Raw genomic sequence first — 14,263 nt, forward strand, 5'->3', positions numbered from 1 at the left:
TTGTTATGCTGATGAACAAATTAACAATCTCATTATTCTTGCATCCCTACTACAATAAAAGATTAAATGTAAAGAGCACTATTCATTTAAGACGTATTTTATATTTTTCTATTTTACCTTTGAATATCTCATAATATCTCACTTCACTCCTAAAATAACTACAATGGTCTTTCTAAACGTGTGTGGTGCTGCTGTTTTGCCAGATTTGAATTTTTACATCCAAAAAAAGTAGTTGACGTCGTACCACATAATATATATATATTTTAAAAATGATGTAAATTGTATTGAGAAAATTGTTGCGAAAAAATAATAAACATTAATAAAATAATTGATTTTTTAAGAAAAAAGACGAGTTACACATATTTTTTGACACACATGTTTAATATACGTTTAACTATTTTCGACATTCTTTTAGATCATTCGATATGTCTATGATATAGTTCTCGAAATGAGTTTCGAGAGAATATAGAAGATTTATGCATTCGACTAATGTACAATCATTAATGAATTTTTAAAGTTAGCTTGTTATCGAAATTCTTAATTTTTTAAATGATATCTCTTTTGACATTAAATTTTTTTTTTAAAAGTTTATTAGGAAATTTTCTAAATGACGTCAAAAAATTTATTGGATTATTTAAAAAATTAATTGATTGAGAGGAAAAAGTAACGATAAGAGAAAAATTCTTAAAAATGATCGAATTTCTTTTATATATAAAATTTTTTCAGATGTTAAAATAATCAAGATGAAAAATTAGTTAACCTCAATTTTATGTTGCTATAATTGAAATGTATTTTCTGTGGATAAGATAAATGTTCCTTTGATGCATAGATTAAAAACTCAAATTATTGGAACTCATAATTTGTGTATCAAATATTATTTTAGTCTGAGTGGTTATTTTACGTATAAATGACGTATTTAATGGTAACTATATTCAATATAATTAAATCGTGTAATTTATCGAATCTTTTTTTATTGTTCAATATTCAATCGATTTAATAAAAAGTTTTTTATTTACATGTAATATTATTTTATAGAAGATTTTGCGATTGAAAATAAGAAAGAGAAAAATAAAAATTAAATAATTAATGGAGCAAATACAAGCTGAGCCACAGTATAATATTTTGTCACTTAAATGGGGTTGATATTTTTACTTAATCACCCAATTTTGATATATTTGAATTTAATCCTCTAAAATTTATTTACATCTAAAATATTCAATATCATCAAATAAATTAATCGACATCTTTTCGACTGAGTATTAAATTTTTTTAACTTTGTGTTAAGTTTTACTTTGATTTATTGCAATTGCTTTTAAGAAATAAACAATATACATGATTCAACATACTCCGTGTCACGTTATAACTTATAAGGGCAAAATAAATTTGTAAAAAAATAAAAAAAATCAATCACCGAGGAAGGAAAAAAATTTATTGCGGCACAAATACTCCGTGCATTACCAAGCATTTGCTCTGTGATGCACGGAGCAATTGTGCTCTTGGCACCCAGGACCCAGGACCTTTGCCGTGGGTGCTAGGAGCAATTGTGCTCCATGCATCACAAAGCAAATGTTTTGTGATGCACAGAGCATGTGCAACAATATTTTTTATTTTTTTTTTAATAATGCTTCGTGTCAATTTTTTTTATTGATATCTTTTTGTGTCATTTTTTTTCTTTTTTTTTATCACTGGGTGATTTATTAGTTTTTTACAAAAATCTACCATAAATCTTCTATATTTTCTCGAAACTCATTTTAAAAACGATATCATAGACACATCGAATGATCTAAATGAATATCGAAAATAGTTAAACGTATATCAAATATGTGTATTAAAAAATGTATATTTCTCATCTTTTTTCTTAAAAAAAAATAAATTATTTTTATTAATATTTATTATTTTTTCGCAATAATTTTCTTAATATAATTTACATCATTTTCTTTAAAAAAAAGTTATTTGTTTGACGTCAATTATTTTTCTTTTTGGATGTAAAAATTTCTAATAAAATTATTATCACTTTATAATTTATATGGATTATAAATTGTTGTACTATTTTCCCTTCTTTTCTCCATTCCTTTACGTAACATCTATAAATATATATGGCATAAAAAAAATTTAATATATATAAACTACCATCGCAACATTTAAAAAATAATAATAATGTGTGTGTGTGTGTGTGTACTGTCCAGCATCTCTCCACACAGCGTGGAGAGATCATCTCGCATTTTTATTTTTTTTCCTCCTCTCTAAGAATGAATATGCCATTTATTTACTGTTCATTTGTGAAGTATTTCCATTTTCCCATTTTATCCTTCAATCCTATTTTATTACCCTTGTATCATATTGTATCAGTAATTTACAAATTGAGGTCCCAGGCAAAGATAAAAAAGGGTAATATAGATATTTAACTCATGCCACACTTGTTGACTGGGAGAGTGATATTTCAGTCATCCATAGTCATCTTCGCACATACGCTTCTTCACTTTGGTTTCTGCCATTTACCTTAGGTTAGCAATAAACAAGAAGAAAAGTGTAAGAACTTGGGGCTACAGAACCACTTTCTTCCCAAGAAGTTGTTAGTACGTTTTGCTTCTTCAACCCTAACTTCGTCGCTGTATTTCCTTTGTGGAGAAGAGTTTCAAAGGTCAACTTCTAAAATACGAATCGTAGCTCAATTTTACTCTAACAGTTCTCTCGAGTTTACTGTTAATAGGAGTTTCTTTTCGCTGTTTGATTTAGTTTAGGTGTTGAAAAGATTGAGAAATTGCGGCCAAATAGGAGATCGGCGAACTGAGGTATGTCGATTCCACGTTCCATTATCTCAAGAACCCATCAGAAGTTGATCAAATATTATGCTTATTCTTGTATTTTCAGTGTTCAGTGTTCATGTTGAGGGAAAGAACTATTATTCCACACTCGAAAATAATTTGTGTACAGCCCCTTCTATATATGAGAAACTCATCCATTAATTAAGAAATAACAACCTATCGAATCTCCTAAAATTGTAACTTACTAACCAGGAAATCATTTACCTAGGAGATTGAGCAACATACTCTTCAAAGTCCTTGAACTGAGAACGGACTTGTTTGCTGGAAATCACCAAAAAATACCGAAATTAATGCTAAATAAAAAATGAATTTCTACATATCATTGACAAAGCCATATTACCATACAGTAAAAAAGGAGGAACAAAAGATATCAATGAAAAAGAATTCAATTTATGATATTATTTAATACAGTAAACTTGGGTGCAAATTATTTTAGTAACATTTCCCAATCTTTACTACTCCCTCCATCCCATAAAAATTAGCGTGCTTCCATTTTTACTCGGATTCAGAAAATATAATTAATATAGTTGAAAATATAAATTTTTACTTACATTTTTTTCTAATATATCCGTACATTAAATAATAGTTTAAATAAACAATACTCGAAAGTAGCCTATAATTTGGGACATACGAAAAAAAAACCAAACTTATCTTTATTGGACCGAGGGAGTAAAAGAACGCTACGCTATCACACAACAACAAAAAATAAGTTAATTCATGTGACCCAAAATCCATTTCGCCAAACAAGTCAGACTATTAGCAGCTAGACCCCAATAATGCAACCCGAAGGTGAGGCACATTCTTTGAAAATCCCTATTCGAAGTTAGTGCTAATCAACTTTGCAATAAGGGCAATAATTTGGATGCGAGAAGAAAGAAACACACTCCAACGAACTTTTAAGGCAATTTTTGAGTCATACCGAACTTTAATTTCATAGGCATATTGGCTATGGGAATTGTACTCTCAACCATTAGCCACTTAAATCAGCCCCTCATTCATAACAAGCTTCTCTTAACAACAACAACAACTATAATAATAATAAAGACAATAATATTTGACCATATGAAGCTATGGAATTTTCGAAAAAATGGCTATCACTGGAAGAAGAAAAAAGATGGCAAACTGTCAAAGCAGCTCATGAACACTTAAAAGTAAGGGCTTACTACCCATGAATGTGTTACCAAAAGATATTATATATATGTTTCGGTGGTTATTTTTTTCGTATATCTTATGTGTATCAATTATTTATATATGTCATCTATTTTCTAATTTCCAGCCAAAAATCTTAACCCATTTTTATCTTTGACCAACAAATATAAAAGTACTCTTAGGAATGGTCAGGAATATATGCCAAAATTTTTAGCTCTTTCTTATTGTAATTTAGTTACGTTTTTACTTTCAGTTTTATGTCAATTCTCATTTTCCAATACTCTCCTCTTTGAATATATATTTTTATTTTTCTGGGGAGGTGTTTCAAAATATTAATTTTTTCATTCATGTACAAAGTTTGTTGAGTGATTGCAATGTGTTAATACAATGTCGCCAATATTTAGAGCTACTGCTAGAAAGCATCCCATCGATGTTTCAGAATAATTGATTCAGCTTTTTGGGACTACAACAAAGGTTTGAGATTTTTATACACATCCATATATACAGTATATTTATATGTCTTCTTTTCTTTTTCTAATTTTTCATGTTCGATTTGTTTGTAGTCAAGAAGTATTAAATCTGGTACATAATTAATGTATGCCACTCTTCTTCATTGCTTCAGGCTACTTTCTTGGAGATGAAAACTTCTGTGACAAACTTCTTGTTTTCCAATCGAGTGAGCTAATTAATATGTTTATATATTGGCGTGAGTTGATGCATACACGATTATACAATTTTCAGCCTTAAACTTTTGTTGATCTTATTCATCTCTTTTAAATCAGAAAATATTTTGTATGTTCATTGTAGTCTACCAAATAATGATTTATAATACCATAATGTATGATTTTACACTTGAAACTACAAACAGATTTCTTACTAAGAATTCAGTATGCATCAAAGTTTTTCTTTTGATACACTTCTATTTTATCCTTTATGTTAACACATGAGAGGATTATCTATCTTATAGCTAAACTTATACTTCATGTTTGTACTATTTACCAGTCATTTAGGTTTGGATGACATTTCACTGAAAGATTTTAATTGCATTTCAATTTATAGAATCCAATGATAGCATTGCATATCAACTGTATGAATGAAATTTGTTTTCTTTTCGGTTCTCTAATAGGTTGCGAAGCAACAATCTATAATGTAATAATAATATATGATGATGCAGAGTGTGTGTCATAAATGAAAATTATATTTCCATTTATCATTTTAAACAATTAATCAAATTTGTAGATTTATTGAGAGAAATGAATAGATATTTTGACATGTTAATATTATCTAAAAAAATGACATACGCACGCATTGCGCGGGTGGAAAACTAGTAGAATACAAAAAACTGTATATATTTTTTATATATATAATTTTAATGGTTGAAATAGTATTTTTTTTTTTAGAACGTGTAGTTTATACAAATGCTTTTGAGATTACGTGTAATATTATTGTATTAGAGAATATGTGATTGATAAGAAAAATAAATAAATTATAATTTTAATGGGACCAAACAAAGCTTATATTAATTGGTTAAACTATTAATGCTTTGTACTTTGATAATAAAATATGAAACGTATTTATATTTGATGGTCTGCATAATTAGGAAACTTGAAGTCTGAAAATCGATAGTTCAACTTAAACGTGATTCGTAGAAGGAATAAAAAGGGCACACGTCAAAGAATTTTCGAAGCTTAAAGAAGTAGCTATTGTTAATGGATCGAATCACTCTCCAACCATGTTAAAGGAGTATGATGTGCTATCAAATTAGAATATAAATACCACTTATATGGTCACGAGTACAAATTGAAAGGAAGTATGTGTTGATCCCAAAGGGTTGTAAAGAATGAAATTTAATATGAAGTAATAAAAATCACAACAAGAAACAAGATTAAAAGTAAAGAAATAAACAAAGGGAATTTATCACAGAGGAATGATGTATTATAAACTGACAATATGGAGAGAAATTATAGACACAGCAATAATGTTTAAACAATACTGATAGAGGAGCCTTGTATTTATAGGTCACGTTTCAAACCCTAGAAGAGTCCTTAAAGGCAAGAAAACATATTATAATTAGGAGATCCAATTTCAACAGAATTTTATTTCCTTGTTGTTGAATGCAGTTAGACTTTTTCCAATACTAACAACACGCGATTCAAGACTCCTATTTAAGTCACAACTCTAACAATCTCTACCTTAACTCAAAATCTGGTGCAATGAGCGGAGCTCCACAAAATTTCTACACCTGAGAAATAATCCCGTTTGCATCGAAATGAAATGGTAAATCTTCTCAACGCAGTAACCAAAACTCTCCATATAAACCATTGTCCTCTGCACGGCGTCCACAAGCGACACCTAAACCCTAGTCCCAGGTTCCCAAAATTTCACTAAGGAATTAATGTTTACCAAACAAGGTCGAAGCACACCTTGTAGCAGAAACCATACAAAATGCCTGAATAGAGGGTCCCTTGCTAGAACTATCGCCTTTAACATTCTCAAAAGCATTATAGACATCACTGACACCATGGTAGCTACACTCAATGGATCCAATCCTAGCAACTTAACACAGTGTAACCACTGATATTGGTGGCAAAGTGGAATCACCAACGCTCTCTTGAGCAATGTGCTGAACCGACCCAGAGCCCGTTACAAGAGGTATTGTACCAAACTGAATATCTACCATGATACTGAACTTAGTCCATATGTCTCTTAACTGGTTCTGTGCTTCCCTGCAAGATGTACAACTGAGATATTTTTCGTCTCTCTAGTATAACCCGGACACCCTTTCAGACTTTCAAAACTCCATCTCCATCAGAGAATTTATACCTTTTTGCATCTAGAGTACTAAGTAGGATGAGATTCCTTTTCAGGTTTGGAACATGTCGAACCTGACCAATTGTTCTGACTATCCCATAACGCAGCCTAAATCTGACTTGATCGATCCCAACAATACGACAAGACCGGTTGTTTTCCATTACAACTCCACCTTACTGAATAACCTCATATGTCTAAAAGAAATTTCAATTAGAACACATATGATTCGAATATGCCGAATCAAGAATCCACTCCTCGTCAGGCTTAGATTCCATGTCAAATACCACGGTCACATTTTCGCAGTCTGAAAAATCCTCAACTACGTTTGTTTCTTCTGAAGTCAAAGGTTACACTCTACAATTTGCAGCTAAATCACTTTTAGCTTGCGACTTATCACAATCTTTCTGAATATAACCCTTACGTCTACAGTAGAAGCAAAACAAATTGTTGTTATTCTTCGATCTGCCCTTTCATCAACCACCTTGAGATACAAGAGCTTCCTCATCCCTTGATATACCTCCAACCAAATGCTTCAACTTCTCATTTGAGTGCAAAGTATCATAGACGTCGTCTATAATCAAAGTATCACGACTATACAAAATGGTGTCCCGAAATGACGGATAAAAGTCAGGCAACAAACACAACAGGATCAAGATCAGATCATCTTCATCGTACTTAACCTCCAACGTCTCCAGATCTACAACTACTTTCTTGAACACGGCAATATGGTCCTCCAGTCACCCTCCTTCCGTCATGCGATGAGAATATAACTTCTACTTTAGAGCCAGTTTGCTTGTGAGACTTTTAATCATGCATAACTGATTCAATTTCAATCACAAGGCAATCGCTGTTTTCTCCTTCAAGACATCCTGCAGAATATTGGTGGATAAATGAAGATGGATCTGCGATAAAGCCTTCTAATCCCTCCGTTGTTTCTCTTCTGTTATCCAATCAGTTGGCATCTTCTCAAAACCTATCAGCACATCGTCCAAATCCAACTACGCCAAAATAAACTTCATCTTTACTTACCATAGAGAAAATCTTGTATTGTGATCTAAAAACGGAATGTCATACTTGATAGCCATCTCTGAAAAGTCTCAACCAATCCACAAAAGAAGAACCAAGCTTTGATACCACTTGTTGATCCCAAAGAGTTGTAAAGAATGAGATTTAATGACGATATGAAGTAATAAAAATCACAACAAGAAACAAGATTAAAAGTAAAGAAATAAACAAAGAGAATTTATCGCAAAAGAACGATGTATTATAAACTGCCAATATAGAAAGAAATTACAGACACACCAATAATGCTTAAACAAAATTAACAGAGGAGTCTTATATTTAAAGGCCGCGTTTCAAACCCTAGAAGAGTCCTCAAAGATAAGAAAATATATTGCAAGTAGGAGATCCAGTTTCAACAAAATTTTGTTACCTTGTTGTTGAATGTAGTAAGACTTCTTTCCAACACCAACAATACGCGATTCAAGACTCCTATTTGAATCACAGCTCTAGCAGTATGAACATTCAATCATACCTCCTTAAGCATTGATGAGAATGCATAACGTGATGAACAAGCTCACATGAATCAAAACATACAAACATTACGTAATTTTTGTATTGTGACAGAGAAAGTTATCTATACTTAAAATTTACCAAGAGGAGGCTTAAACTTTAATTTTACGTTTTTCAAGAAAGATAGCAAGAAAATATGAGAAAACATTAAGCTCTACTAAAGCCTGCAGACAGTATCAAGGCACATGAGACATTTCAATTCTATATATTTTGATAGTCCTACCACTATTGCACAACAGTTATAGAATACGAATTAATGGAAAAAATCGTTGTTTGGGACTGTATGAATGTAACTTAACCTTTTACCAAAGTTTGGGTTAAAAAACATTATTGATGGAGGAAATGATTTATGCAACAGAATCTTGACATTGAAAGGGTGATGGTTATATGTCTTCATCATCATATAAAATGATGAGGCTAATGAAAATGGCAGCTAAGGAAGAGAATTTTGAGCAGTCTTTTCTAATTGGGGACCAAAAGTTGCACAATTTTGGTTCCACCAATGATAAAATAATTGCATGTTTGCTTGGATGTTAAAATTTTTCTTGGAGATTTTAGATTTTTTTTTTTCTTTTTGGGTACGAATTGACTTTGATGGTAAGAAATATTTCAATTTGTTATTGGTTATTTGCAAATAATTCAATTGAGCTAGATCTTTAATTATTTTTTTGACTTGGGAAAATATTATTCTCATTTAGTTTCAAGATGCACGACATAGATAATACGTATTGCGGTGATAATTTGACCCGAAAAATCCACGCCCCACATAGCCCATCCTCTTTCCCATTTATCTAGTTATTGTTGGACTAAATTTACCAAATGGGATGGTTGGGAATGAATTCCGAATTTACATATACCGTATATACAATTTAGATATTGGATTTACGCACACCGTGTAAGCAACTTATCGTATTTACAATAGCATACTATATATGCAACAGCTTACGGTATTTGCATATACCGATCTTACATATACTGTACATGCAGTGAACTTGGCAAAATATAGCAGATTTAATTGCAATAAATTGAACAAATTAATCTAATTGGCCAAGTAAAGCAGATTAATTTTAATAAACAGAACAAGTAAACTAATTAACTAGAATAAAAAAATTTAATCGAGGTCTGTGTGAACACAGTTTCTTTAAAACATATTCGCTCTCATCACCGTAGATGTTTGAGGATTAAATTGGACGTCTGTTTTTCAGGATACAATGAATGAACAGTAGAATTTGAGCACCTCAAATACTACTCTGTCGAACTGGATTTGTGTCTAAACAATATAATCGACAATGTGACTATGCACCATGCAAACTAAAATATGCAGAAACTGTGTTTTATGAATATTTGCAGAGACTGTATGTTTTCTGTTGTTTTTTCTTATATAGAATTATTAGAAATCAGGTTATATTTATAGGCTCAACACCATGAATACCATTAACCTATAATGACAATGAATATAGGAGTTTTGACCGTTTTGAAATTTAAATGGTCAGTTGAAGGAAAAAAATTAGCAAAACATAAGCTCTTCTAATGGGCCAATTTTCACGTCTAAAGCTTATTTCGAATCGATTTGCCCTCCTTGCGCGTGCATATAAAGAGAGCTTTTATGTTACACATGATCAAACTATTCAAAAGTGCAATCCTATTTAAGGTGGCATTTGTTTTCATAATTTTCCCGTGGAACAAACCTTAAATAGTTTCCCTCCAATAACATAAACTCTTTTTAATTACCACATTTTGAGCTTCAATTTATCATTAATCCGAACATCATTTTTGACAAGTAAATACATGATTTTGATGTTCTCACAGAGGAGAACACAAATCAATCTCTAACTTTCAAAATAGCCAATCGAGTCTCACTCAAATTTTGTATCAAAGTTAGCCATTTAACCTAATTTTTTTCCAACAGTTATTTAAAAAAAAAATAACGAATTTTTTTTTATAAATACTTTAGCCCGGCATTTTTATGCCCAAGCCCAGTTCATAAATTACCCTAAAAATTTAAAATATATATATAACTGGGGCAAGGGAAAATCCTTGCAGTGGCGGTGGCAGGGTCAGCCGTCCTGTAGCCATTCCTAAATATGTAAGAATCAACTTCAAGTAATTAATAGAAAGAATTTTTCTGTTTTTTGCTTGAGTTATTAAGTTTCATTATGTATTTTTTTCTTTTTTTTCCCCCCTTATGTAAGAATCATTACTTCATCATGTTTTTTGCTCGAGCTGCTAAGCTGGTGAAGAAATTTAACAAGATCAATGCTGCTGAGTTAATTAGTCAAGTGTTCTCGTCATGTATCCTTAATCATTCTTTATCTGATTTTCAAGCAATGATATCATGGACTCGTATGCGTTGGGAGCGTTTTGTGAGGTAAACTGATTACTATAATATTTCGTGTATTTCAGGCATGCCAGAACAACTGATTTCTGGAAAGGCTTAAGCCTCGACAGCCTGAGCAGAGTGGAACTTGTCATGGCTTTTGAGCAAGAATTTTCCATTGAGATATCTGATTTGGAAGTAGAGAAGCTTAAATATTGTGCTGATGTTGCTAAATGTACCATTTCTGATGCTTATCAGAGAATTTCGAAGTGTTTCTAATCGTATCAAAAGTATCTGGGGATTAATTAATTTCTTAGTAGTTCAGTTGCATGCTGAACATGCTTCCGAGTGCCATTTTCTCTTATGTAATGAACTGCTCTTGAATGAAACATGCCACAAAATCCGTCTCAAGTTTTAACCGCGTTGGTTTCCCCGTTAAAGAAGTGAAGATGTACTGTAAATTTACAAGTCGTTTGTTGTGAACACGCACACAGACTCTCAGCTGAAACAGTTTACGATTTCATTCAACAGGACTAGACCTGAAACTCAGTGGGTGAATATGTTACAGGTTATTTACCATTGCAACTGACTTTGCCGCCTCACTAATGAGCACTTTTCGGAGTTTTGACATCAAATATATGTTATGTGTAGTATAACTACGTATGCCATCGCCTGTTGACGTGAGTTCTATGTTTTCGTGTTTCTCTCGCCGGCAAGCAGAACGTTTTGGCAGATGAAAAACTTTGACAAGGCATATCTTTTCCAAGTTGTGAATTGCATGGAGATGAGAAGGAAGTTCAATGATGAATTCTCCATACTCATCTGTGGTGCCTTTTGCCCATATCTTCCTGGTCTTCCCACTAGTATTGCATATAACAGCCACCTGCGCACCTGCAGAAGTAATAATCGGTATGATTCATACAGTTAAGGGCTGATTAGCCCCATAACCACTATCTGGTTTAGAATTAAGTTTTATAATTCTCAACCCAATTAAAAATGGGACAAGTCTGAACCAGCTAAGGGTTGACTAAGTTTCCTGGTTGCCTTTTCTTATACTTCTTGTCTGTTGAATACAATCTTAGACAGACATCATTCTATATTATGAATACTCTTGTAATCGTCGATGCACTGTGTTTTCAAATTGAAATTATCCACGAACCTGAGACCGAATATGAATGAAATGGAGCTTTGTCGTGTCTATTAGCTTGACAAAGAATTTTGCCACTGATTATAACTCTGGAGAGCTTCTCTTCTCCGTATCCACCCCAGTTCGCTAATTCTTCTCGGCCGGAGAATTCAAGAATCCCCGTCTGCCACCTGGCTGCTGCGGAAGCTCCAAGGCAAAAGAAGCCAAGAAGCGTCAAAAACATCATCTTCACAATGGTGGCGCGGCCATGAAAATGGCTCATCATCTTAGTATTTGTTCAGAAACTATGTAGACAATGGGAACAAACGAAAGCTACCGCCTTTTAGTTTTTATAGAAGTTGGAAATAAATACATAAATAAAACCAAAAAAACGTTAGCAGAGTTGTTGTAGAACGTAATGCGAACAGTAGCCAGCATAAATCAAGACCCACAAGGGCAGGTAACCAACACCAATTTGTACGTTTTTGTACCAACACCATTATGTATGTTCTTCCATATCGAAAAATCTGTTGAGAAAAGTATTAATAAAAAACTTTATTGGTTGAACTTTGAATAGATATAGGTCCAAAAAAATATAAATAATTACAAAATATCTATAGTAAAACTGCTTCAACTTTCAATTCCACCCGTCTGGTCCGAATCCAAGGTGTCCCAAATCGTACCAAAAGTCGAGACCCTGCCGGTTTTAGCACAAGTAGCTTTTCGTGTGCGAACAGCGGTATTGTCCTCGCACAGTCAATGGAAATGTTTGCAAATTCATCATAGGTTCCGGCAACTATCATAACATCTAATCATGCGACATTGGACAGAAATGAGGTATTGAGACCGGATTGCACAGAAATCCTTGTAAGTGCACTGGTGTTTAGTGAATCTGACGATGTTCCAAATTTTTACAAGGAACCTGACGTCGAGATATCCAAGGAGTGGCTCGAAAACCTGTTAATTCTGAATGGTAAGAAAAAGTTTGTATTGGCTACTATGTTATCTAGCTAGTCATCAAATAATAATATAGTTCGTGATTTCTTGTGACAATGGCGTGTCAAAAAATTTATTGTTTTGACAAATGAAAAAGAAAATGATAATATTTTATCTAGATAAAAGAAATTCATTGAGCGTCATGAAGAAAGTAGTTAATGAGAAAGAATCTCTCAAAATAATATTACTTGAGAAGTTGTTGATCAACACAAACCATATTGCTCGCTTGATGGAAGCCTTTTCAATTTTAGGAGTTTAGTAATCCGAACCTTTTCTAAGGTTATCTTCAGGTAATTATTTCATGTATTATGGCCTTTTCAAAGTATATCACCTCTTTAATGTGACCATCTTCAAGTAATGTTCGAACAATTTTAAAATACTATCTAAAAATTAAAACAGAAAAATATCTATATATATTTTGAGCTCATTTCAATAAGAAAAATATCTGATATCTCTGGATTAAATTTTAAATAATTTGAATTGAAAATGAATTTTAAATTCTCATCGTCACTAATCGCTTGATAATTTATAGCTAATGCATTTAATAAAAACGAATTTATAGCAAAAAATAATAAAATTTACCTTTTTTACTTTCATGACTTTGTGCAATTTTGAAATACTCTTTAATTCCATATGAGTTTAAACAAATGACAATCGAGTCATTTAAAGTTCGGAAAATAATTTCTTATCTCCTTTTCAATCTATTAAAGACACCATTTAGGGTTAAAATTAATTGTTCCAATTATAAAAACTTGTTTAATGATTGGATCAATCGAACTAATTATATGTAAGGGTACTTAGTTAGTTGGAGATTAGTGTGTGTTTTTTCTTTTTATTCCTTTTTTCCCCCCTTGTATATGTATGCGGCATTTTTTCTTGATCTTTCCGTGTAAATGCCTGGTTCATTGTGATTTGATTTTAACAACACTAGTAGCAAAGGAAATCGAAGCCCAAAACTTCTCGCTTATTACAAAGTTCTCATATTTGAAGTATGTATTCAAAATATTATTCGTTAATGTTCGAACAACATTAAGACACATTTAAAAATTAAAATAATAGAATATTTACAAATTTTGTGATCGTCTTCATAAGAATATTGTTCAATATTACTATATCAAAATTTTAATTGTTTGAGTTAGATATAAACTTAAATTCTCAGCTTTACAAAGCAATAGATGATACAACTAATATGTCTAATAAATAAATTTTATAGCAAAAATAATTTATTTATTTTCTATTGTTGTGACTTTGTGAAATTTGAAACACTTGATAATATTTTAAAATTTTCTTGCATTCAATTTCATACGAGTTAAAATAAATAAAATATCAAGTCATTTTAAAGTTCCACAATAAATGGAAAAAAAGACAATGAAAATTTAAGCCAAAACTTGTCACTCCTAATTATTGTAACTAGTGTGAAGCGAGTGCGATACACTTGCATTCTTTGTAATCATGTATTTAATAGAG

General features: G+C 31.8%; 1 protein-coding gene across 1 annotated transcript; it reads right to left on the minus strand.

Moving 5' to 3' along the window:
- Nucleotides 1-11,172: 11,172 nt before the first annotated feature.
- Nucleotides 11,173-12,100, minus strand: LOC111408172. The gene is made up of 2 exons (XM_023037971.1): nucleotides 11,834-12,100; nucleotides 11,173-11,565 (listed from the first exon to the last, which is right to left on the minus strand). Exons 1-2 carry the CDS (start codon nucleotides 12,084-12,086, stop codon nucleotides 11,237-11,239), a joined length of 582 nt encoding a protein of 193 aa, XP_022893739.1. The 5' UTR covers nucleotides 12,087-12,100; the 3' UTR covers nucleotides 11,173-11,236.
- Nucleotides 12,101-14,263: the final 2,163 nt, after the last annotated feature.

The sequence above is a fragment of the Olea europaea genome, chromosome 13 (genome assembly GCF_002742605.1).
Source record: "Olea europaea var. sylvestris chromosome 13, O_europaea_v1, whole genome shotgun sequence".
Lineage (NCBI taxonomy): Eukaryota > Viridiplantae > Streptophyta > Magnoliopsida > Lamiales > Oleaceae > Olea > Olea europaea.